The sequence below is a fragment of the Euprymna scolopes genome, chromosome 15 (assembly GCF_053919585.1).
Source record: "Euprymna scolopes isolate OS-2025 chromosome 15, ASM5391958v1, whole genome shotgun sequence".
Taxonomy (NCBI): domain Eukaryota; kingdom Metazoa; phylum Mollusca; class Cephalopoda; order Sepiida; family Sepiolidae; genus Euprymna; species Euprymna scolopes.
In genome coordinates this window covers 129209599-129235337 of record NC_136496.1, presented here as the reverse complement: position 1 = coordinate 129235337, position 25739 = coordinate 129209599, and the positions used below count along the sequence as shown (strand labels likewise).

General features: G+C 31.6%; 1 protein-coding gene across 3 annotated transcripts in view; it reads right to left on the bottom strand.

Moving 5' to 3' along the window:
• The window catches only part of LOC145294135 (nesprin-1-like), a 1091614-nt gene that overhangs the window by 603745 nt on the left and 462130 nt on the right, over window positions 1-25739 (bottom strand). For 2 of the 3 annotated variants that reach the window (XM_080141241.1, XM_080141242.1), the window contains 5 exons: window positions 22081-22199; window positions 13117-13321; window positions 9179-9496; window positions 7659-7982; window positions 3242-3394 (listed from right to left, as the gene is read on the bottom strand). The exons of the other annotated variant lie outside the window; for it this stretch is intronic. In XM_080141241.1, the coding sequence (XP_079997367.1) occupies window positions 3242-3394; window positions 7659-7982; window positions 9179-9496; window positions 13117-13321; window positions 22081-22199 (1119 nt within the window). The remainder of the gene's footprint in view (window positions 1-3241; window positions 3395-7658; window positions 7983-9178; window positions 9497-13116; window positions 13322-22080; window positions 22200-25739) is intronic. 3 annotated transcript variants of the gene reach the window in all.

The window sequence follows — 25739 nt, the reverse complement described above, 5'->3', positions numbered from 1 at the left end:
AAACTTTTATAAAAATATAAACTTTTATAAAAATATAAACTTTCATAAAAATATAAACTTTCATAAAAATATAAACTTTTATAAAAATATAAACTTTCATAAAAATATAAACTTTCATAAAAATATAAACTTTTATAAAAATATAAACTTTTATAAAAATATAAACTTTTATAAAAATATAAACTTTCATAAAAATATAAACTTTTATAAAAATATAAATTTTCATAAAAATATAAACTTTCATAAAAATATAAACTTTCATAAAAATATAAACTTTTATAAAAATATAAACTTTTATAAAAATATAAACTTTTATAAAAATATAAACTTTCATAAAAATATAAACTTTCATAAAAATATAAACTTTTATAAAAATATAAATTAAAGACAATCTTAATTAATATTAAGTAATGACAATCCTTAAATGATATTTTTATAATAGCAGACTGCTCGGTCTAGTCCAGTCGTAAAATACGCATAAATATATTTAATTTATGCAGATTTCACATTTATAATTATCAGAGCCAATTATCTACGAATTGTTATATTGTAATCGCCCCAAACGAAAAAAAAAAAACACAAAAAGAAAATGACACATGTGCATGCGAGTTTTATACTTTTTCTAAACAGTTCAATTCTTGTAAGTAAAAAAAAATACTCGAGCTGAGATCGAAACCTAAAGACAGTGAGTCAAGTACGATAACCATCTTGCCACCCAGGAAAAGAATATATATATATATATATATATATATATATATATATATATATATATATATACACACACTCTCGACTGGCGTTAATCGTGACACTCTGCACTGATGATTCCCAAAAGGATGAAACACTAGTATCTATAGGTATTTAATAATTATTATAGTAAATAATAATGTCAGTCCCTTTAATAAACTTGTTTCTTATCGTAAAGCACTTTCAGTTGTAATAAAGTCGGTCAACTTAGCTTATACGCGCAGATCGTCATATAATAAGATCACTCTGACTGACGCTAAAAGCATTTAAGAATAAATGTTTAATTTCACCTGTATCTCTCGCGGCTTGCTAATGAAGCCAGACATGATTTCTGTTGCCGGGGTTCGAGTCTCTCGACTGGCGTTAATCGTGACACCCTTCACTGATGATTCCCGAAAGGATGAAACACTAGTGTCTGTTGGTATTTAATAATTATTATAGTATATATATATATATATATATATATATATATATATATATATATATATATATATATATATAAAGGACCAAACCAAATTATGTGTTCATCAACGTTTCATCTTTATTGCAAGATTTCCTCTGGATGCGTGGGTGAAATAGCACTAACCCTAACTAACTTCCCTCAAAGGATGAAGTTCCATTGGGAGCATGAAATTCACAAGCGGTCCCCAGTCGCATGCATATCCCCGTTAGGAGAGGTGACGACTGGATTTTGTAACTGTTGCAGGAAGGTGCCGACGTCCTCTTGCATACAGCGCCTAGAATTCCAAAATTGGTCACCCGTTTTAGTAACGACGTTGTTTAACTTCGATGATCTGACAGGAACCAGCGTGTCAACGCGATTTTGCCATAATCCTCTGGATGAATGAAATTAAGAAAACAAAACACCAGTACAAATATTTGAAAATATATTTGATGTAATGAAATGTATGACCTTGTTCCATTTCAACGAATTATTTTCGTTTTTGAAATGGAACATGAGCATACATTTCATTAAATCAAAAATATCTTTTCAAATATTTGTACTTGTTTTTGTTTTCTTAATTTCATTCATCCAGAGGAAGTCTCGCAATAAAGACAAAACGTTCATGAACACATAATTTGGTTTGTTCCTTTTTTATCTCTCTATTATCTCGGTATACTATTTCCAATTCCTTATATATATATATATATATATATATATATATATATATATATATATATATATATATATATGTGTGTGTGTGTGTATGTTAAGAATATTGGAAATAGTGAGATAAAAAAGGAACAAACCAATATATATATATATATTAATACAAACTCAAGGAGAAATATTTATGGCACTGATTCGTGGTCCGATGTTGAGAGCTGCCGACTGTCAATGCGACGGTTGTAGGTTCGATCCACGTCTGGGGAAAGGTGTAATTCTAGCCGCACTGAGGAGTTGTGATACAACAAAACATTACTGTATGTGGATGACAATATATGTATATAACTTGAGTTCCTTCAGCTATAATCAAAACCGAAACCAAAACTTATGAAGAATTCTTGCTAAAATTATTTATAAAAATATAGCTGACTTGCGTGCCATCAGCTATAGTCGAAACCAAAACTTATGAAGAATTCTTGGTAAAATTATTTTTTACAAGAAATGAATGGTCATAATAATTAAACAACAGTCACTCAAAATAAAAAAAATACAAGCATGACACAAAATAATACTCACGCTATCATTAATATATATAAAAAAAAAACTGAGATTAGCAACATCACGTCTGTGAGAGAGAGGTTGCAGAAAAAAAGGATGAAGTCAATTTAATAGCAGATACGTTTCTGCAATTTATCAAGAACGTTCAAATGGGACAGAGATTCACCAAATAAGACAACCGTACTCCATACATGATTTGATAGATTTGTAGAGATAGAGAAAGCCTCAGGTGTGAGAAAATGTTTAGAGCGATCGAGAGAACCGACTTTCTAAGAAGCAGAAAGAGCAAAGGATTTAATATATGGACTCTAAGAAAGATTTGATAAGAAATAAAAAGTCCATTGTTTTCCTCAAGAGCAGACTCATCCATGAGAACCTCAGGAAAAAAAGGGACACACCTACGATTGAAAGACAAGAGCTGATTCTTAAGAGTATTAAACATACATGGCATAATAACAACACACCGGTTCTTAGATCATCGAACGTAGGCAACGTTGAGCCTGACCAGATGTTGATCATTTGGAAATATCATGCACTGTATGTAAAAAGACGTCGACATCTGCAAGAGCTACAAAAATCTAACGATGTCATCTCCCTTAATGAGGATATATATGTGACTGGAGATTGCTTGTGAACTTATTATTTCAATGAAACCTTCTTCATCGTGGGAAACCGGACCAACCAGCCTACGGTGAATGCTGCTGGTTGGCATAAGAGGATCAAGCGAAACAAACCATTTCGTAGCTCAACAACACATTGAAAAAAATTGTGAAACTAAAATAATTTTATGGATTATTCATAAACGTCAATTCTATCTGCCTCGATACGTACCTTTATAAGAGTGACGAGGTTCAAATATCTCGTCTTCAGCTGGGAAAGTTGGCTGCTCAAGTGAATATCCATAACAGACTGCATCATTGATTGGACTTCACTATCCAAACTATCCAATGTTGATTGATTCTTTAGGATTTCATCTCGTTTTTCCTGAGGAAGAAATTAATGATCACTATTTATATAAAGTTTATGTGCTTAAATGTTTATATGTTTGTGTTTCTTTTTATGTATCTATGTGCTTATATGTTTATGTTTTCTTTTATGTTTATGTATTTATGTATTTATGTTTATGTGCTTAAATGTTTATATGTTCATGTTTTCTTTTATGTATTTATGTGCTTATATGTTTATGTTTTCTTTTATGTTTATGTGCTTAAATGTTTATATGTTTATGTTTTCTTTTATGTATTTATGTGCTTAAATGTTTATATGTTTATGTTTTCTTTTATGTATTTATGTGCTTATATGTTTATGTTTTCTTTTATGTTTATGTATTTATGTATTTATGTTTATGTGCTTAAATGTTTATATGTTCATGTTTTCATTTATGTTTATGTATTTATGTATTTATGTTTATGTGCTTAAATGTTTATATGTTTATGTTTTCTTTTATGTATTTATGTGCTTATGTGTTTATGTTTTCTTTTATGTTTATGTGCTTAAATGTTTATATGTTTATGTTTTCTTTTATGTATTTATGTGCTTATGTGTTTATGCTTTCTTTTATGTTTATGTGCTTAAATGTTTATGTATATTTACGTATTTTGTGCTTACATTTTTATGCGTTTATGTATTTATGCGTTTACATGTTTATGTTTACATTTCACTTATGTGTTTATGTGTTTAAGCGTTTTGATGTGCTTATATGTGCATGTGTTTATATTTCCTTTTATGCTAATATTTACATGTGTTTATATTTCCTTTTATGCTAATATTTACATGTGTTTATATTTCCTTTTATGCTAATATTTACATGTGTTTATATTTCCTTTTATGCTAATATTTACATGTGTTTATATTTCCTTTTATGCTAATATTTACATGTGTTTATATTTCCTTTTATGCTAATATTTACATGTGTTTATATTTCCTTTTATGCTAATATTTACATGTGTTTATACGTGTTTATGTGTCTATTTCTATGTATGTACTGTGTCTATTACTAAACTAATTAAAAAATTAATGGATTTTGATCAACATTAGAATAAGGATTGTAGACATAATGTTTAGAATTATATCTTGATTTTAATCTTTGTAAGGAGACATAAAAATGGTAGAAACTTTTCTTTGATGGGAATTGATTTTACCTATCCTGGGACAGGTAAATGGATAAATGCCAAAGTTTGTTTCATTCTTACGATAAAGTAAAAAATTCGTTTTCAATTCAATACAACTTTACACAAAAGACATCTTTTGTATATATATATTGCTTATGTATATGCAATATCAATCAAAACGTTAGCTAATTTGCATATTGGTTTTAAAAAAGGACATTTTATTAATAAAATATTTGTTATTGTTTTATAATTCAATGATTATTTTCATTTTAATATATAAAATAGTTCAGTTCTGCGATATTCCTGGAGAAATATTAAGTATTTGGGCTCAAATGTTCCTTTCGTTAATGGACTTTATTTTCAACAAGTTGCCATCAATTTTTTAATTCTTTTTCCTTTTATTTTACGATCACATTAAAAAAGAAATTTGTATCGAAATTACTAAAATCTTAATGTTTATCCACCTACACGAGTAAATGAAAAAAAATTGTTTCGTGTTTACAACAAAGTTTATTATTTCAAAATCAATGTTTCAAATATTTGCACTCGTGACCTTTCCAATTAGTTTTATATTACAAGTTTATTAAATAATTATTTATATTGAAGGTTTATTAAATAATAATTTATATTGAAAGTTTATTAAATAATTATTTATATTGAAAGTTTATTAAATAATAATTTATATTGAAAGTTTATTAAATAATAATTTATATTGAAAGTTTATTAAATAATTATTTATATTGCAAGTTTATTAAATAATAATTTATATTGCAAGTTTATTAAATAATAATTTATATTGCAAGTGTATTAAATAATAATTTATATTGAAAGTTTATTAAATAATTATTTATATTGCAAGTTTATTAAATAATAATTTATATTGAAAGTTTATTAAATAATAATTTATATTGAAAGTTTATTAAATAATAATTTATATTGAAAGTTTATTAAATAATAATTTATATTGCAAGTTTATTAAATAATAATTTATATTGAAAGTTTATTAAATAATTTATACTGAAAGTTTATTAAATAATAATTTATATTGAAAGTTTATTAAATAATAATTTATATTGAAAGTTTATTAAATAATAATTTATATTGAAAGTTTATTAAATAATAATTTATATTGAAAGTTTATTAAATAATTATTTATATTACAAGTTTATTAAATAATAATTTATATTACAAGTTTATTAAATAATAATTTATATTGAAAGTTTATTAAATAATAATTTATATAACAAGTTTATTAAATAATAATTTATATTGAAAGTTTATTAAATAATAATATATATTAAAAGTTTATTAAATGATAATTTATATTGAAAGTTTATATAATAATAATTTATATTACAAGTTTATTAAATAATAATTAATATTAAAAGTTTGTTAAATAATAATTTATATTGAAAGTTTATTAAATAATAAACCGGCAAAACCATGTTTTTCGTGGATATTTTATATTGTGGATATTTTATATTGAAAGTTTATTAAATAATAATTTATATTGAAAGTTTATTAAATAATTATTTATATTGAAAGTTTATTAAATAATAATTTATATTGAAAGTTTATTAAATAATAATTTATATTGAAAGTTTATTAAATAATAATTTATATTGAAAGTTTATTAAATAATAATTTATATTGAAAGTTTATTAAATAATAATTTATATTGAAAGTTTATTAAATAATAATTTATATTGAAAGTTTATTAAATAATAATTTATATTGAAAGTTTATTAAATAATTATTTATATTACAAGTTTATTAAATAATAATTTATATTACAAGTTTATTAAATAATAATTTATATTGAAAGTTTATTAAATAATAATTTATATAACAAGTTTATTAAATAATAATTTATATTGAAAGTTTATTAAATAATAATATATATTAAAAGTTTATTAAATGATAATTTATATTGAAAGTTTATATAATAATAATTTATATTACAAGTTTATTAAATAATAATTAATATTAAAAGTTTGTTAAATAATAATTTATATTGAAAGTTTATTAAATAATAAACCGGCAAAACCATGTTTTTCGTGGATATTTTAGTTCTACAATATTTTATTACATTAATTTCCCATCTCAGCAAAGCTGGTAATAGTCAACTAACGTACTTCCTATCTTCCAGTGTGTCTGCTACCGGAAGCGGTTACAAGGCAAATCAGTTCGTTCGCTTTTTTCTATCACGCCTATATCCACCCTGTGCATGTACTCCTTTTTTCGTTTTTCCAGTAGTTTTTATTTATTTGATAATCATTGAAAAGTTTTTTTTGGTCTGATTTTAATTAAGAATTATTAAAATTTGTTTTGTTTTTTTTTTAGAATTTTAATAATTCTAAAAAAAAAAAACCCCAAAAAAACAAATTTCAATAATATTTGTGTTCTTTTCAAATTAGTATTTTAAAGAATAGTTGAAAACACTTTTTACACTCTTTAAAGAGAATTATTGAAAACACGTTTAAAAATCTTTTCGATAATGAATTATTTAGTTTATGAAGCAATTCCAGCCACGAGACTGTGCATCAGCAAAACAGCAATGAAAAACCTAGAAGACGAAACTTCGAACACGTTTAATAGAATGCGATGGTTGGAACGGCGTCGCAAAATATGTAAATAAAGATATTATTTTTATCTGTATCATTTTTTTTATTGTATATTTTTCAATAATGTTTTATATTTTATTTCAATAAACTGCTTCATAATAGAAATACTGAAGAATAATAAAAATGAAAGAACTGATTTGCCTTGTTACCGCTTTTGGTAGCAGACACACCGGAAGCTAGGAAGTACGTTAGCTGACTATTACCAGCTTTACTTCGATGGGAAATTCATGTACTAAAATATTGTTTGTTGTGAATATTTAAGCTCTTTACATTTAAGTTTATTATTTAAAAACTTGCATACAATATAAGATTGTGACTGCAAATATTTGTAACATTATTTTGAAATAATAAACTTGGTCGTAAACACAAAACAATTTTTTTTCACTTACTCATATAGGTAGACAAACATTAAGACTAAGTTAGGAAGTACGTTAGCTAGCTAACCATCAAAGCTAACACGTAAATAACATTCGCAATAGAATTGGTTTCAGAAATGAACAAAATTTTACGTACCTTAAATTTGTGGAGTTGGGTTCGTTTCTCGTCTAAAGATGATTTCAGTTCAAAGTGTTTCACCACTTCTTCCTCTTTCTTGACCCACTGACTGAACTCAGTCAAATGCGACTCAAGTTGAATCCATCGCTGCATCAAGTTTTGCATCTGATCCTCTGCCTGCTGCAGCTGCTGCATGTAGCTGTTCCATCGATCGTGCACGGATTTCATTTCTTGGTCAAGTACAACCACTCCTTCCTCGGACGTCTTTTGTCGGACTTTTCCGCAAAGCTCTGTGACTTTTTCAAGTTCTTGTTTCTTCTTTTCAATCTGACCAGCATATTCCTGAGGAAACGATTAAGCAGATCATGAATAAAAAGAAAATTTTCATTAAACACCAAAAAACAACCCTTATTCTGCACAAATATTAAATCTTGTCCATTCTTATTACTTGTATTCATCAGACTATTGTTCTCATCTTGAGTGTTTGTCCAACGTTTCAGTCAGATTGTCCTTCGACCATCTTCAGGCATGTTGGTTGTTGTTTGGAAAAGGAAATAGAAAAGTTACTGGTTCCGTAGATATTTTTGTATTCTGTGAGTTAGTTACTATTTTATGGTTTTAGTTTCGAATCTGTGAAAAAATAAAATAGACTACCTCACAGAATATAAAAATATCTACAAAGCCAGTAACTTTTCTTTTTTCTTTTCCAAACATCAACCAACATACCTGAAGACGGCCGAAAGACAATCCGAATGAAACGTCCTAAATTCTCATATAAAAAAAATTAACAAATTTCTTAGTAAAATGGCGCTATTCCCCCTTAGAGCAATGAAAAATTATACAAGGCGGTTGCCTTTCTTTCCACCTTGTTTTCTCTCTATATAGGGCCCAGTTTCTTCACCTGGTTTTCAGTATTCCTCTAAGTTTTTTTTCCATTGCCTTGGTGTCTATTCTGTCATTCGACATATTCGACTATTGTCTATTTTTTTTATACATTCTTTAAATTTATAAAACATGTCGAATTAGAAAAAATCCTTTAGACATGCGAGATTAGATCTCACGTATGACAAGTGTAAAAAAGAAATCACTGTATTTAATTTTCACCGTTTCAACAGTTTGACATGATCAAAACTTAGTAATGTGCACACTGCCTGTTCCTTTTCTTATCAACCAATCAAATGTTTGTATTTGCATATAAACAAACTTCCAAACCATCATAACATTTTAATCCTGTATAGATTTATTGAGTAAAAGAAGGCTTTGTTTCTCTTTATGTAAAGTCGACGACAGAGGATTTGTTTACTATAAATGTATGGCATTGTTCAGAGGGAGGTAGAAAAAACAGCTTGGCTCTTCTGTTTATAAAGATTAGTTCTCTTATATAAATAGAGATTTTGTCCGTCTGTTCATCCGACATTGTAAATACTACTACCTTAGTAATGTATACTCTGCCTATTCCTTTTTTGTCAACCAATCAAATGTTTCGATTTACATATACTAACAGACACACTACAAGAATGCAACAGATATCCACTCACCTTGATTCTTTCCAGCTTGCTCTGTAAAGAGAGCCGATCACCACGGATATCACTGGTTATTTCCAATTTATCGGCAGCCATATTAAGCCAGTCAATGAAATCTCTGCGAGCCTCTTGGTACATTTGATGGTCTTGAACGGCTTGCTCAAGATGTTGCAACTGATTTTTTGAAAAGGTCAATACGGCTTCATAATTATTATGTAGATTAAAGACAGGTTTCTGCACATCCGCGGGTGTCGATGATTGAATTAGTTCCTGATTTCTGTCATGGAAACATTCCAGTGAATGCTGCCGAGACAAAATATCCTGGTGTAGTACCTGTTTGTTTTTATGGATAGAAGAAAAGTTTGATTAAAGTTTAATGAAATTTTGATTTTTTTTTTAAATTAACAAATATTACATTAAATATGAAAGTCACAAACAATGCATTTCAAAAAAGTAAATATTTATCAGAATGACGAATATTGTTGCAATATATATATATATATATATATATATATATATATATATATGTGTGTGTGTGTGTGTGTGTGTGTATATATATCTATATATATATTAAGGGTTTGATCGATAGATAGATAGATAGATAGATTAAGGGTTTGATCACTTAAAGTTGTTAGATTCTACTTATAAACACGGGCGATAGGAGCTGACGAATCAAATTGAGCCACGTTCTGCTAGCAATTAATCAGAAACCCGAATTGCTCCATAAAAATATTCCAGCACATAATTTTATCGTGTCAATATGAGAAAGATCTCAGTGAACAGGGGCTAAAGATGGTCGGTCAATTAAGAAGGACTTAAAAGAATTGGAAAGTGAAGGAGTACTAAAGAGGTTTATGCAGTAAAGGAGCACTCGGGGGGGGGGGATTACCCAAAATAAATGTTTTTGCAAAAAAAAAAAATAGAGTTGAGTTATTACTTGTCTTATGTTGCTTGCAGCATACTCTGCTACAACCTGGGTGTCTACAATGTTACATGAAGAGGTTGGGTTAGGGTAAGGGGGATTATAAAAGGCCAATCAAAAGAGAGCTGGGTAGGGAAGGGAGTCCAAAATGGGCCGTGCAGTAAAAGGGAATTTAAAGGGCCAGACAATGAAGGAGGTCCATAGGGGGTGGGCAGTGAAGAGGGACAAAAGAGGGTCAAGCAATGAAGAGAGAAAGATTGGGAAGTGGAGAGAGACTGGAAAGACCCAGGAATTGAATGGAAACTAAAGTGGGTTGGGCACTCATAGTGGATTTATGAGGGGCAGGCAATGAAAGGGGGCCAAACAGTCAAGCTTTAAAGGGGAACTATAAATGGCCAGAGAGTAAATAGGATGCTAAAGATGGTTGGGCCATAAAACAGTGGTAAATTAGGACTAAAGAGGAGTGGACAGTAAAGAGGACTAAAGAGGAGTGGACAGTAAAGAGGTACTAAAAAGGGATTAGACATGGTGTTAGACAATGAATGCATATTTTTTTTGTTTTTGTTTGTTTGTTAAGAATAATAATTTTAATCCTTTGGCCTTCGGGCCAAGATCAAAGTGTAGTATCTGTTCTTCAGATGCTACACTTCAATTCCTTGTTCTCTCTCAGTGTAGGAAAAATCCTTCATGAAAGACAATTTTTAATTTTTATTCCTTTTTTCCACATCAAAGAAAAAAAAACGACCCTGGTGGTGTCTAATTCTGTCCAGTGAGGGAGGCATTGTAAATAGGTACTATGAATATAACCAGGATGTGTATAGTTGTCTGGATGATGCAAATTACAGAAAGCATGCTTACACTGACAATCATACTTTTATTCACACACAAAAAAAATGTTAATCACTGTCAATAACTGAAAAAAAAAATGTTAATCACTGTCAGCAACTGAAAAAAAAAATGTTAATCACTGTCAACAACTGAAAAAAAAAAATGTTAATCACTGTCAACAACTGAAAAAAAAAATGTTAATCACTGTCAATAACTGAAAAAAAAAAATGTTAATCACTGTCAACAACTGAAAAAAAAAATGTTAATCACTGTCAACAACTGAAAAAAAAATGTTAATCACTGTCAACAACTGAAAAAAAAAATGTTAATCACTGTCAACAACTGAAAAAAAAAATGTTAATCACTGTCAACAACTGAAAAAAAAAAATGTTAATCACTGTCAACAACTGAAAAAAAAAATGTTAATCACTGTCAACAACTGAAAAAAAAATGTTAATCACTGTCAACAACTGAAAAAAAAATGTTAATCACTGTCAACAACTGAAAAAAAAATGTTAATCACTGTCAACAACTGAAAAAAAAATGTTAATCACTGTCAACAACTGAAAAAAAAAATGTTAATCACTGTCAACAACTGAAAAAAAAAATGTTAATCACTGTCAACAACTGAAAAAAAAAATGTTAATCACTGTCAACAACTGAAAAAAAAAATGTTAATCACTGTCAACAACTGAAAAAAAAAATGTTAATCACTGTCAACAACTGAAAAAAAAAATGTTAATCACTGTCAACAACTGAAAAAAAAATGTTAATCACTGTCAACAACTGAAAAAAAAATGTTAATCACTGTCAACAACTGAAAAAAAAAAAAAAGCAAAAATTATTGGAGGGTGACTATCATTCTCTCGGGCCATAGATGGGGACCTTCAGATATGGAGATTAGCTATGAATACCAAATAAACAATCGCAGATCAGCTTGCACTATACTTACAAAGGTGTAGGTTTGTTTTTTACAAAGTCACCACTTATCAAGTCCTAATGGACACCCGAGGATAAGGGTTTATGAGTATATGGTGGTCACTGTGACAACATCGTAATGACTATTAGTGATGTAAATTGGGCATAATTTGATTATTTAAAGGAGAGCAATGAATGGAGGCAATATTGGATATGTTATAGTCAGGTGTACCTCCATGAAATTCATACAACTGTTCGATGCAAAGGTTAGGCTTGGTTGATGTTAGCAGCCATAAAAGCTGACTTTATCATATGCTTTTGACCTTATTTGGTGATACATCGTGTGCTGATCACAATAAAGCATTGGTCAAGGAAGGACATCCATACATGCAGCTAACCATCTACCTGGATGGTGGTCCATCAACCTGCATATTAATGAAAAAGGAACCAAAGTTAAAATCAAGTTCCGTCAGTATTTGTTTACATTCTTTGTCAGCTGATCTGATCTGAGATACATGAATGCCCTAGAAAAGTCACTTTTGATTAATATTAACCAGTTTTAAAATATTCTGTTATTCTGAAAGAGAGCCGCCAACCTAATAGGTCCTGAACTGTCATCTAAGCTTCAGCTGCTGTCCCATCGACGAAATGCAGCATCCCTCTGCCTGTTCTACAAGTATTTTAATGGTGAATGCTCCGACGAACTGCAAGCACTTGTACCTTCTCCACATAAATACCTCCGACAAAGCCGACAAGCAGCAAAATCCTACCCCTTTACAGTAGAGATCCCTAGATGTAAGAGAGCTTTCTACTCCAGTAGTTTCTTGCCCAGAATTGCAAGACTTTGGAATTCCCTTCCGGGTTCCTGCTTCCTCAACTGTACTGACATGCAGCAGTTCAAGTGTAACATAAGCCATCTTGCTGCCCAACTCCCCACATAGTACTCCTGTAGCTTATGTCCCTGATAGTAGCCCCCTACATCGAAGTGGCAATGTGCCTTGTTTGGGGTGAAAATGTAATTAAAAAAAAAAAATAGCCAAATTTGTTTGCATGTTTTAAAACTGATAAATATTAACCAGAAATGACTTTTCCAGGGCATTCATATATATCAGATCAGATGACAAAGAATGTCAACAAAGACGAACAGAACTTGATTTTAACCGGAACCGATGAAGAAAACAAACAAAGAGGCACATATAAGAATGTGTTCAATTTGTTGATCATGAGAAAAGACAGCAGAAATCAATGGTCACTTTTTTAGCTTTTTATATAGAAAAGAACTCACCCTGTGGTTTTGTAACTGGGCTCGTTTATTTGGAAGTAAACTTTGAAGTTCCATGTTCGCCAGCTGAGTGTTCACATCGGCCAACCATTTGTCAAAGTTATCAAAACTTTTCTCAAACGTTTGCCACTGCAGTAAACAAGCTTCTATTTTATGGTGCACGTCATCCATGTTGTCAGCCATTTTCTCCCAATCGTCTTTCAGGTTTCTGTGAAAGAAGACAACAACAAAAGAATAACCGATAAGAATTTTATGAACGAAAAACCCTCCCCCATGCTTCAATTATTTTGCTCTTTCTTTATATACCAAGTTTGCCACTTATCAAGGCCAAAAGTGAATAGAGGACAAGGATTAGTGAGATTTTCTTGATTGATTGAGCAATACTTATGAAAGGGTCGAGAACTAATCATTAATTCACAAAACGACTCAACAGATATTTGTTAACGCTGGACTTGAAAACGACCATGTTGTAATCCGTACAGAAATATTCTCATAGTAGTGTGTTCCACAAATTTTATTCATGGAAGTTCAGTTTGATTTTAGGTTCACAGAGGAACAAAGGTCTTTGTCATCGTGGTAGAAGATGAGTTCTTGTTAAGGTTTTACATTCTGTGTTGCTAATTTAAGCCGGACATATTTTCCACTGATCACAAAACCCTAGCAATCATACATTAAAAACAATTTGTAAATAAGGTCAATAAATCAATCTAAAGTAAAAACATAATTTTTGTTGAATGAGCATAAATTATATCGAAGTACAACATGTTTTACTAAGTTAAATAGTCGTAAATATTTGATATTTGAAAAGAGGGGTGGCTGAGGAATGTATTACAGCTGCCATGAATAAAAAAATATTAAATTTAGGTAAAAAGGTGTATTTTCCGTCTTTTATGGAAATCGCTCTGGACAAGGCATGAAGCTACTTGATGTAAAAATCTAACAAAAAAGGAAGCTGATTATCACAAATACACGGTGGCTATTGGCCTTCGTTTTAAAAAAAAAAACAAGATAAGAGGAAAACTGTCAACAGCAACAGAGTTCCACAAGCCTGCAATTCTCGGAAAGAAGCTACTGAAATAGGAAGCTGCATGACAGTGTGGTATCAAATTGATGGAGACCACTGGATCAAGGACTCAAATGAGCTGCAACAAAGGAAGCAGATAATAGATCAGACAATGCTGAAGAACATATGCCATAATAGTATTTATAGGAAAAACTAAAAAAAACATCGATATTTGTCTGATAATGATGAAAATCTTTTTTATTTTTAATTTACCTTGTAAATTTTTATTTTTAATTTATCATGTAAATTTTTATTTTTAATTTATCATGTAAATTTTTATTTTTAATTTACCTTGTAAATTTTTATTTTTAATTTATCATGTAAATTTTTATTTTTAATTTATCATGTAAATTTTTATTTTTAATTTACCTTGTAAATTTTTATTTTTAATTTACCTTGTAAATTTTTATTTTTAATTTATCATGTAAATTTTTATTTTTAATTTATCATGTAAATTTTTATTTTTAATTTACCTTGTAAATTTTTATTTTTAATTTATCATGTAAATTTTTATTTTTAATTTACCTTGTAAATTTTTATTTTTAATTTATCATGTAAATTTTTATTTTTAATTTACCTTGTAAATTTTTATTTTTAATTTATCATGTAAATTTTTATTTTTAATTTACCTTGTAAATTTTTATTTTTAATTTATCATGTAAATTTTTATTTTTAATTTACCTTGTAAATTTTTATTTTTAATTTATCATGTAAATTTTTATTTTTAATTTATCATGTAAATTTTTATTTTTAATTTACCTTGTAAATTTTTATTTTTAATTTATCATGTAAATTTTTATTTTTAATTTATCATGTAAATTTTTATTTTTAATTTACCTTGTAAATTTTTATTTTTAATTTACCTTTTAAATTTCTATTTTTAATTTATCATGTAAATTTTTATTTTTAATTTATCATGTAAATTTTTATTTTTAATTTACCTTGTAAATTTTTATTTTTAATTTACCTTGTAAATTTTTATTTTTAATTTACCTTGTAAATTTTTATTTTTAATTTACCTTGTAAATTTTTATTTTTAATTTACCTTGTAAATTTTTATTTTTAATTTACCTTGTAAATTTTTATTTTTAATTTATCATGTAAATTTTTATTTTTAATTTATCATGTAAATTTTTATTTTTAATTTATCATGTAAATTTTTATTTTTAATTTATCATGTAAATTTTTATTTTTAATTTATCATGTAAATTTTTATTTTTAATTTATCATGTAAATTTTTATTTTTAATTTATCATGTAAATTTTTATTTTTAATTTATCATGTAAATTTTTATTTTTAATTTATCATGTAAATTTTTATTTTTAATTTACCTTGTAAATTTTTATTTTTAATTTATCTTGTAAATTTTTATTTTTAATTTATCATGTAAATTTTTATTTTTAATTCATCATGTAAATTTTTATTTTTAATTTACCTTGTAAATTTTTATTTTTAATTTATCATGTAAATTTTTATTTTTAATTCATCATGTAAATTTTTATTTTTAATTTACCTTGTAAATTTTTATTTTTAATTTATCATGTAAATTTTTATTTTTAATTTATCTTGTAAATTTTTATTTTTAATTCATCATGTAAATTTTTATTTTTAATTTATCATGTAAATTTTTATTTTTAATTTATCATGTAAATTTTTATTTTTAATTTATCATGTAAATTTTTATTTTTAATTTATCATGTAAATTTTTATTTTTAATTTATCATGTAAATTTTTATTTTTAATTTATCATGTAAATTTTTATTTTTAATTCATCATGTAAATTTTTATTTTTAATTTACCTTGTAAATTTTTATTTTTAATTTATCATGTAAATTTTTATTTTTAATTTATCATGTAAATTTTTATTTTTAATTTACCTTGTAAATTTTTATTTTTAATTTATCATGTAAATTTTTATTTTTAATTTATCATGTAAATTTTTATTTTTAATTTACCTTGTAAATTTTTATTTTTAATTCATCATGTAAATTTTTATTTTTAATTTATCATGTAAATTTTTATTTTTAATTTATCATGTAAATTTTTATTTTTAATTTATCATGTAAATTTTTATTTTTAATTTATCATGTAAATTTTTATTTTTAATTTATGTAAATTTTGAAAAGAAAAACATTCTATTGATTGATAAAATAATGATACCCCCTTTCTTTTCTTTCTTACAAATTATATATATATATTATCATCCACATACAGTACTGTTTTGTCGTATCACAACTCATCAATGTGGCTAGACAAACACCCTGCCCCAGCCATGGATGTCGCATTGACAGTCGGCAGTTTTCAGCATCAGGCCACGAATCAGTGCCGTAAATATTTCTCCTCGAGTGTGTATTAAATCCACATCCTCCCGCGCAACAGTGCTCAAACTATCAGTTTGTTTACAAACAACTAATAGTGGGCTTCGCTTAATCGCTTTAAATACGTGTCGGGTGAAAATATATTTACAAAGTGCTCAACCCAAAGAGGGGGGCTTTGTCATCCACATACAGTACTGTTTCGTTGTATCAGAACTCATCAGTGCGGACGTACACACAAACACACACACTTATGTCATTATCAGTTTGTTAAAGCTGAGGATGGAGCATCCTACCGAATGCCAAAAATTCACCTGCTATTTCATATTTCAACCAAGAGATCTTTTAAGATTTTAACCGCCCTTCTAAGTACAATAGTTTGAATCTTTCTTGCACTTGATTAATTGGGTATATTTGTCAGGTAGTTTCTGAAATTCTTTTTCATGAATTCCGTTGGTCCTATAATTATTGGAATGATAGAAATCTTCCTAAGATTCCAGTTTCTTCTCATGTCATACATAAAATCTTGGTATTTCGTTATCTTTTTGTTTTCACCTCTGTTTAACCCAGCATCATTTGGGAGACTGACTTCTACCAAGGTTGCTTCTTTCTCTTTGTCTCATAACTATGTCATGTTTAATAGCACCGTTTTCTAAGCAAGTAGCTGTAGGAATCGCATCGTCATAATGGATGGTGTATGACTTATTGCCAACTGTTTCCTGAGGTATATGAAACTTGCAGCTGCATTGTTTAGTGGAGATATTTACACACTCCATTGTGTCACGCTTTATAGTAGCCGTCCTCCAGCAGAACTTTACAGCTGGATAGCAGGCAGCTCACACTCTCTACATCTGTGTGGCAAAAGCTACACTTGTTATCGTCACTGAAGCTACTCATCTTTTTAAAGACATTAGTCATCAAATCTTGATCTTGGGCAGCAACTATAATCCTCTCATCATCATAGTGGGGCAATTGTTTATAATGTACAGGTAAATGTATTTGCAAAATGATGGAGGTAATGTCTAACAGTATGTGATATACATAATAGCAATAAATCTTTATGCAAACTAATTAATTAATATGACCAAACCTTCACATTTATAAAAGCAGCAAAAAAATCCTTATCTAAATACAAGCATTGTTCAATGCTGGGTCTAATTTATTGCTATTGGTCGATCTCTCTTGAACAGAACATACACAGAGGAATAGCACAGAACCAGGGCAGTATGTCTTAATGTGCCTGCGACCTGATCACATTCATGATCATGCCATGATAAAACATAAGACAAGTTGTTCATGGAAATCAGTGAAGTTCTGGATGTGTGTGTGTGTGTGTGTGTGTGTTGTGAAGTTCTGGATGTGTGTGTGTGTGTGTGTGTGTGTGTGTGTGTGTGTGGTGAAGTTCTGGATGTGTGTGTGTGTGTGTGTGTGTGTGTGTGGTGAAGTTCTGGATGTGTGTGTGTGTGTGTGTGTGTGTGTGTGGTGAAGTTCTGGATGTGTGTGTGTGTGTGTGTGTGTGTGTGTGGTGAAGTTCTGGATGTGTGTGTGTGTGTGTGGTGAAGTTCTGGATGTGTGTGTGTGTGTGTGTGTGTGTGTGTGTGTGTGTGTGTGTGTGTGTGTGTGTGGTGAAGTTCTGGATGTGTGTGTGTGTGTGTGTGTGTGTGTGTGTGTGGTGAAGTTCTGGATGTGTGTGTGTGTGTGTGTGTGTGTGTGTGTGTGTGGTGAAGTTCTGGATGTGTGTGTGTGTGTGTGTGTGTGTGTGTGTGGTGAAGTTCTGGATGTGTGTGTGTGTGTGTGTGTGTGTGTGTGGTGAAGTTCTGGATGTGTGTGTGTGTGTGTGTGTGGTGAAGTTCTGGATGTGTGTGTGTGTGTGTGTGTGTGTGTGTGTGTGTGTGTGGTGAAGTTCTGGATGTGTGTGTGTGTGTGTGTGTGTATGTGTGTGTGTTTGGTGAAGTTCTGGATGTGTGTGTGTGTGTGTGTGTGTGTATGTGTGTGTGTGTGGTGAAGTTCTGGATGTGTGTGTATGTGTGTGTGTGTGGTGAAGTTCTGGATGTGTGTGTGTGTGTGTGTGTGTGTGTGGTGAAGTTCTGGATGTGTGTGTGTGTGTGTGTGTGTGTGTGGTGAAGTTCTGGATGTGTGTGTGTGTGTGTGTGTGTGTTGTGAAGTTCTGGATGTGTGTGTGTGTGTGTGTGTGTGTGTGGTGAAGTTCTGGATGTGTGTGTGTGTGTGTGTGTGTGTGTGTGTTGTGAAGTTCTGGATGTGTGTGTGTGTGTGTGTGTGTGTGTGGTGAAGTTCTGGATGTGTGTGTGTGTGTGTGTGTGTGTGTGTTGTGAAGTTCTGGATGTGTGTGTGTGTGTGTGTGTGTGTGTGTGTGTGTGGTGAAGTTCTGGATGTGTGTGTGTGTGTGTGTGTGTGTGTGTGTGTGTGTGTGTGTGTGTGTGGTGAAGTTCTGGATGTGTGTGTGTGTGTGTGTGTGTGTGTGTGTGTGTGTGTGGTGAAGTTCTGGATGTGTGTGTGTGTGTGTGTGTGTGTGTGTGTGTGTGTGTGTGTGTGTGTGGTGAAGTTCTGGATGTGTGTGTGTGTGTGTGTGTGTGTGCGTGTGTGTGTGTGTGTGGTGAAGTTCTGGATGTGTGTGTGTGTGTGTGTGTGTGTGGTGAAGTTCTGGATGTGTGTGTGTGTGTGTGTGTGTGTGTGTGTGTGTGTGTGAAGTTCTGGATGTGTGTGTGTGTGTGTGTGTGTGTATGTGTGTGTGTTTGGTGAAGTTCTGGATGTGTGTGTGTGTGTGTGTGTGTGTATGTGTGTGTGTGTGGTGAAGTTCTGGATGTGTGTGTATGTGTGTGTGTGTGGTGAAGTTCTGGATGTGTGTGTGTGTGTGTGTGTGTGTGGTGAAGTTCTGGATGTGTGTGTGTGTGTGTGTGTGTGTGTGTGTGTGTATGTGTGTGTGTGTGGTGAAGTTCTGGATGTGTGTGTATGTGTGTGTGTGGTGAAGTTCTGGATGTGTGTGTGTGTGTGTGTGTGTGTGGTGAAGTTCTGGATGTGTGTGTGTGTGTGTGTGTGTGTGTGTGTGTGTGTGTGTGTGGTGAAGTTCTGGATGTGTGTGTGTGTGTGTGTGTGTGTGTGTGTATGTGTGTGTGTGTGGTGAAGTTCTGGATGTGTGTGTGTGTGTGTGTGTGTATGTGTGTGTGGTGAAGTTCTGGATGTGTGTGTGTGTGTGTGTGTGTGTGTGTGTGTGTGTGGTGAAGTTCTGGATGTGTGTGTGTGTGTGTGTGTGTGTGTGTGTGGTGAAGTTCTGGATGTGTGTGTGTGTGTGTGTGTGGTGAAGTTCTGGATGTGTGTGTGTGTGTGTGTGTGTGTGTGTGTGTGTGTTGTGAAGTTCTGGATGTGTGTGTGTGTGTGTGTGTGTGTGTGTGTGTGTGTGTGTGGTGAAGTTCTGGATGTGTGTGTGTGTGTGTGTGTGTGTGTGTGTGTGTGGTGAAGTTCTGGATGTGTGTGTGTGTGTGTGTGTGTGTGTGTGTGTGTGTGTGTGGTGAAGTTCTGGATGTGTGTGTGTGTGTGTGTGTGTGTGTGTGTGTGTGTGTGTGTGTGTGTGTGGTGAAGTTCTGGATGTGTGTGTGTGTGTGTGTGTGTGTGTGTGTGTGTGTGTGTGGTGAAGTTCTGGATGTGTGTGTGTGTGTGTGTGGTGAAGTTCTGGATGTGTGTGTGTGTGTGTGTGTGTGTGTGTGTATGTGTGTGTGTGGTGAAGTTCTGGATGTGTGTGTGTGTGTGTGTGTGTATGTGTGTGTGTTTGGTGAAGTTCTGGATGTGTGTGTGTGTGTGTGTGTGTGTATGTGTGTGTATGTGTGTGTGTGTGGTGAAGTTCTGGATGTGTGTGTATGTGTGTGTGTGTGGTGAAGTTCTGGATGTGTGTGTGTGTGTGTGTGTGTGTGTGGTGAAGTTCTGGATGTGTGTGTGTGTGTGTGTGTGTGTGTATGTGTGTGTGTGTGGTGAAGTTCTGGATGTGTGTGTGTGTGTGTGTGTGTGTATGTGTGTGTATGTGTGTGTGTGTGGTGAAGTTCTGGATGTGTGTGTGTGTGTGTGTGTGTGTGGTGAAGTTCTGGATGTGTGTGTGTGTGTGTGTGTGTGTGTGTGTGTGTGGTGAAGTTCTGGATGTGTGTGTGTGCGTGTGTGTCATACCATCACATAATGCAGAGGAGGAATCCCAAACGTTATCAATTGCTGTCTGGTTGCATCAGTCCCCAATGATTTTCTTATTGAACCAATCTTTTCTCTCTCGAATTGCCTACTGTTCTCAACTGTCGCAAATTCAAGACCATCCACCCGTCGACATATTGTCCGTGTCATAAACTGTTGCAAAACTTATCACCAGCTACAAACACACTGACTTTCATTGTTCAGTCCTTTGTCCCAAATCACTGTCACACCTTGATTAACAATCCTACTTCAACTTCCTGTGTACCTTGGTGAACAACTTCCGCTCTATTGACCCGCTGATAAACCTATTTCCTCTTATTTTCTTCTCTCGTTTTCCCCTACATTCTAACAATTGGGAGAACGGTGAATATTGATCGTATTACCTAGCTTCCCACTTAGAGTTAATGCGTTTCTGTAGGATGTTGGTTGGGAATCTGACTATCAATTTTGTGTTTTTGTTTACCCCTTCCTTTTCTTTTTCTATCTCTTACAAATTGCGTTAAATATATATGCAAAATTATGGGAATGGATGTAGGATATGCATAATGATAGCAATAAACGTTTTTGTGAAAAGACTTAATTCATTTGATAAAATTTGCCACCTTCTTCAGATATGTAAAAGCCGCAAAAAATACTGGTCTAAACTCGGAGAAAAAACCCATTACAATGAGAACAAACAAAAACTAAAAGAGAAAAAGGAAAACGGAATCCATATAAAAGGTTGTGTTGGTTGATAGGTTGATGTGTGTTGATTTATTCATTTTTATGCACCCACCCCTACACTGTAGAGATCTCTAGATGCTGAAACGCCTTCTATTCCAATAGATTCTTCCCTCGGACTGCTAGAATTTGGAATTTCCTCCCTATTTCCTGCTTCCCTGGTTGTACTAACATGCAGAAATTTAAATATAATATGAACAGACATCTTGCTACTCAACTCCCCACAATTGCCTGTTAGATATGAGCCTAAATAATAAGTCTTACGTCCAAATAATGATACACCTTGTTTAGGGTGAAAAAAAAAAGAGTAAAAAAGAACAAAAAAAAAAAACATTGTTCAAAATTTAAAAAAAAAAAGAGGTTTCCAGAGGATAGGGGAAAACAGGGTTGAAATGTATATCGAATTCATAGTAACAATATACTATCTCTATCTCTCCTGTATAAGTTTGAAAAGCAATTTTTCAGTCTGTTATGCTTAAGTGTGCAAAAAGCAATTTTGTCCATGTCTTACAATCACGTTTGAAATAGCAATATTACTATTCTGCCATAAGACTATAAAAAGTATTTGGATTGATAAACCTCATCTTAAAAATCAAACAATTCTGTTTTTGTTTTTTGTTTTACTATTTCTACAAAATAGTACAAAATATTTTAAGTTTCATTCGGTTGCTTTCTTACCTGACTTCTGAACGAATTACCTCCCTTCCTTCCACTGCTGTATTTGGATAAAGTTTTTCGGCAATTTCACACACTTCTTGAATACTGTTCGAATTCTGATCTTTATCAGCAAGCAATTTCTGAAAGAAAAGAAAATCGATAAATGTATTTTTAGCAACTTAGACTGCAATCTTATGACATCACACAAAATATTTTGAAAAAAAATGTTATATTCATTAATACCAAACAATTTATATTTACTTCTGACAAAAAAATAAAGATGATGCTTCAATTTGACAAATTTAATCAAAATGCACTATATATATATATATATATATATATATATATATATATATATATATATATATATATATATATATATATATACACACACTGGGGATTCACCACTTATGAAAGCCCAAGAGCCACTCAAGGATAAAGGTTAATGAATGTAAGGTGATAATGTAGTAATCGTTAATGGTATAAATTGGGTAGAATTTAATTATTTATGGGGACGGCTTAACAAGAACTTGTTTACATTGGACTTGAAAGCTACCATGTTGTATTCAACCGAGAAGCAAGCCAGCAGAACAGTGTTCCAGAGGCGGGCAGTTCTAGGAAAGAAGCTTTGTTCATGGAATCTGCATTTAGATTTAGGCACATATAAAGATTGGGGAAATCATATATAGTGGTTGTAACTAGTTGAGTGCTTCGGTGAAAGTTTGGCAAGGGGAACATCTATTTTTTTGTAAAAACTTCAATAGGTATTAATATATAATTCTAACCCATTTATAAAACGAAAATCGAAAAGCAGATTCCAAGGAGCATATATTTATTCTAAAGCAAATAGATTCATTTTAATAGATATTTCTTTAAATGATTTTTTTTTTGATCAACATATCCTGAATCTTTCTAGACAATGTTTTATTAGAAAAAATATTTAAACAAAAAAATAAAATTTAAAAAACATTCTTTTAGATTGAAGTTTGCTTAAAAATGTGTGTACTTAGACCACTTAAAAATGCGTGTACTTAGACCACTTAAAAATGCGTGTACTTAGACCACTTAGAAATACGTGTACTTAGACCACTTAGAAATACGTGTACTTAGACCACTTAGAAATACGTGTACTTAGACCACTTAGAAATACGTGTACTTAGACCACTTAGAAATGCGTGTACTTAGACCACTTAGAAATGCGTGTACTTAGACCACTTAGAAATGCGTGTACTTAGACCACTTAGAAATGCGTGTACTTAGACCACTTAAAAATGTGTGTACTTAGACCACTTAGAAATGCGTGTACTTAGACCACTTAGAAATGCGTGTACTTAGACCACTTAGAAATGCGTGTACTTAGACCACTTAGAAATGTGTGTACTTAGACCACTTAGAAATGCGTGTACTTAGACCACTTAGAAATGCGTGTACTTAGACCACTTAAAAATGTGTGTACTTAGACCACTTAAAAATGTGTGTACTTAGACCACTCCCGAAATCTAAACCTCAAATCATATATCAACATCATGAAATAAGAACCAGCAAAACAACTTCATCACGAAACTGGACAAACATGTTGGACGAGACTGTCTTACATCTGAGACAGGATCAGAAAACAAGTCTGCTATGGAAATAGCCCAAAAGAGTCGGCAAAAATACATCAAGAACTTTCACTGCAAAAAACTGGAAGAATGTGTCAACCAACAGTATGTCAAGTGTTTTCTGGGCGAATTCACTCAGGACAGTATAAGGAAGGCTCTATACCCTAGCTGAAAAGCGGATCACTCCATTATGATCAGGAGATGATTATAATGGCTGCCGTTAGTGATTAGCGCTTTTAAGAAGATGAGTGGTCTCAGAAATGACAACAAAAGCAGGTTTTGCCATACAGAAGTAGAGAGTATGTTAAGTGTTGAGACATTATGCTGAACAAAGATGGCGGTAGTAAATCAAATCAGTGAAGAATCAATGTAGTCATGATCTCGAGTTTGGAGTAATTCTTAATAACAAAGATGGCGGTGAAGAATCAATGCAGTCACGATTCAATCGTTTCAAGACAAAGGTTGACAGCAAACTGAACTGAATCTAAAGTTCGATGTTTTTATAATGAAGTTGGATGCTTCTCATTGGTTGATTGTCCTAATCGTAAGTTATAAGCAAGATCGTCAGAATCATTCGGGTCATACCCTCATTAGAAATCAAAAACATTTTAACAGAGTGTGTGTGTATATATATATATATACACACACACACACTAGCATTTCAGCCCGGGTGTTGCCCGGGTGTTTGGAGGTGTATGTGGAGCACAAAAAAAAAAAAAGGGGTTAATTTTTTTAACTTTGACCCCTATTATGACCCCTTAACATTTATTGTTTTGGGTTCAAATCAAGTTATTAAGTTAGATCCATGTCCAAGAAACCTATATCTAAAATTTCAATTGTTTATACCCAAAATTGTCGGAGGAGTTTGGTAGAGTTTTCAAAAGTCAAATCGTTGAACTTTGACCCCTTAACAGCCAAATTTCTGGCCGAAAACCGATGACAAAGATTTTCCCAAATCTCAGTACCCTGTATATGAAATTTCGAGTCTGTAGACTTAAAATTGACAGAGTTATTGCATAGGGAAATGTACACACACATCCACTTATATATAAATCTGCATTGGACGATCGGTAAAAAATTGAATATCGAATGCAGCAGCAATTACTGGAAACAGAAAGAACAAAAAGCAGAAATAAGTCGAACAACATCCATTATGATTATGCTAGTCCTACAGCTACGTACCTTGAAAACGGAGCTGTTAAACCTGACATCATGATATGTGACAAGAGAAAGAAGCGACCGTAGTAGAAAGTTAGTGCGCACAATGATGCTGGGTTAAGCAGAGCCGATAGAAAACGATAGTGAAATACCAAAGTCTTATGTATGACATGAAAAGAAACTGGTATCTTCGAAAGATCTCCATCATTTCAGTAATCATAGGAACAACTGGATTCATGTAAAAGAATGGGGAGCTCTACTGGGTAGGGGTGGGATTTTGCTGCTTGTCAGGTTTGCCAGGGGTATTTATGTCGAGGGGGTACATTGGAGCATATATCATCAAAATACTTGTAAAACAGGCAGAGGGATGCAACATTTCGTTGGTGGAGAAGAGGCTGAAGCCTAGCTGACAGTTCAGGACCAATTAGGTTGGAGACTCTCTTCTGAACTCTCTCCAGAAGTGAGAGACAAGCAGCAGATGCATCAGCCCAAATGTGACAACACTACTTTATACATGGGCGAATGGTGGTCTTATAGAGGTACAGGATACTTTCGGGCGTTAGTAGCTTTCTAGTACAGTAGAGAAAGCCCACCTCCCTTGTAGCAACCGAGATAATTCCCTCCAACTCATGTTCCCTATAAACGTTAAGCAAGGAGTCTGAACAAAGTGCTTTCAGGTAATGTATCATTAGCCATAGCTATTGATGGTTGAGAAGATGTCCTGCAAATTTTAAAGCAAAGAAGCTTAATCTTGGCAGCATTGAATGTGAGCATCCATTTTTGTCCCCATTCCACTACAGATTGGAGGTCCTCGTCTAGGATTTCTGCCATTGCCTTAAATATGTGTTCATTCGTTTTCACCTTATGCCTACCATAGAGCGTGGTGTCAGAGACAATTTTATTAGGGAGGTTATTTATGAC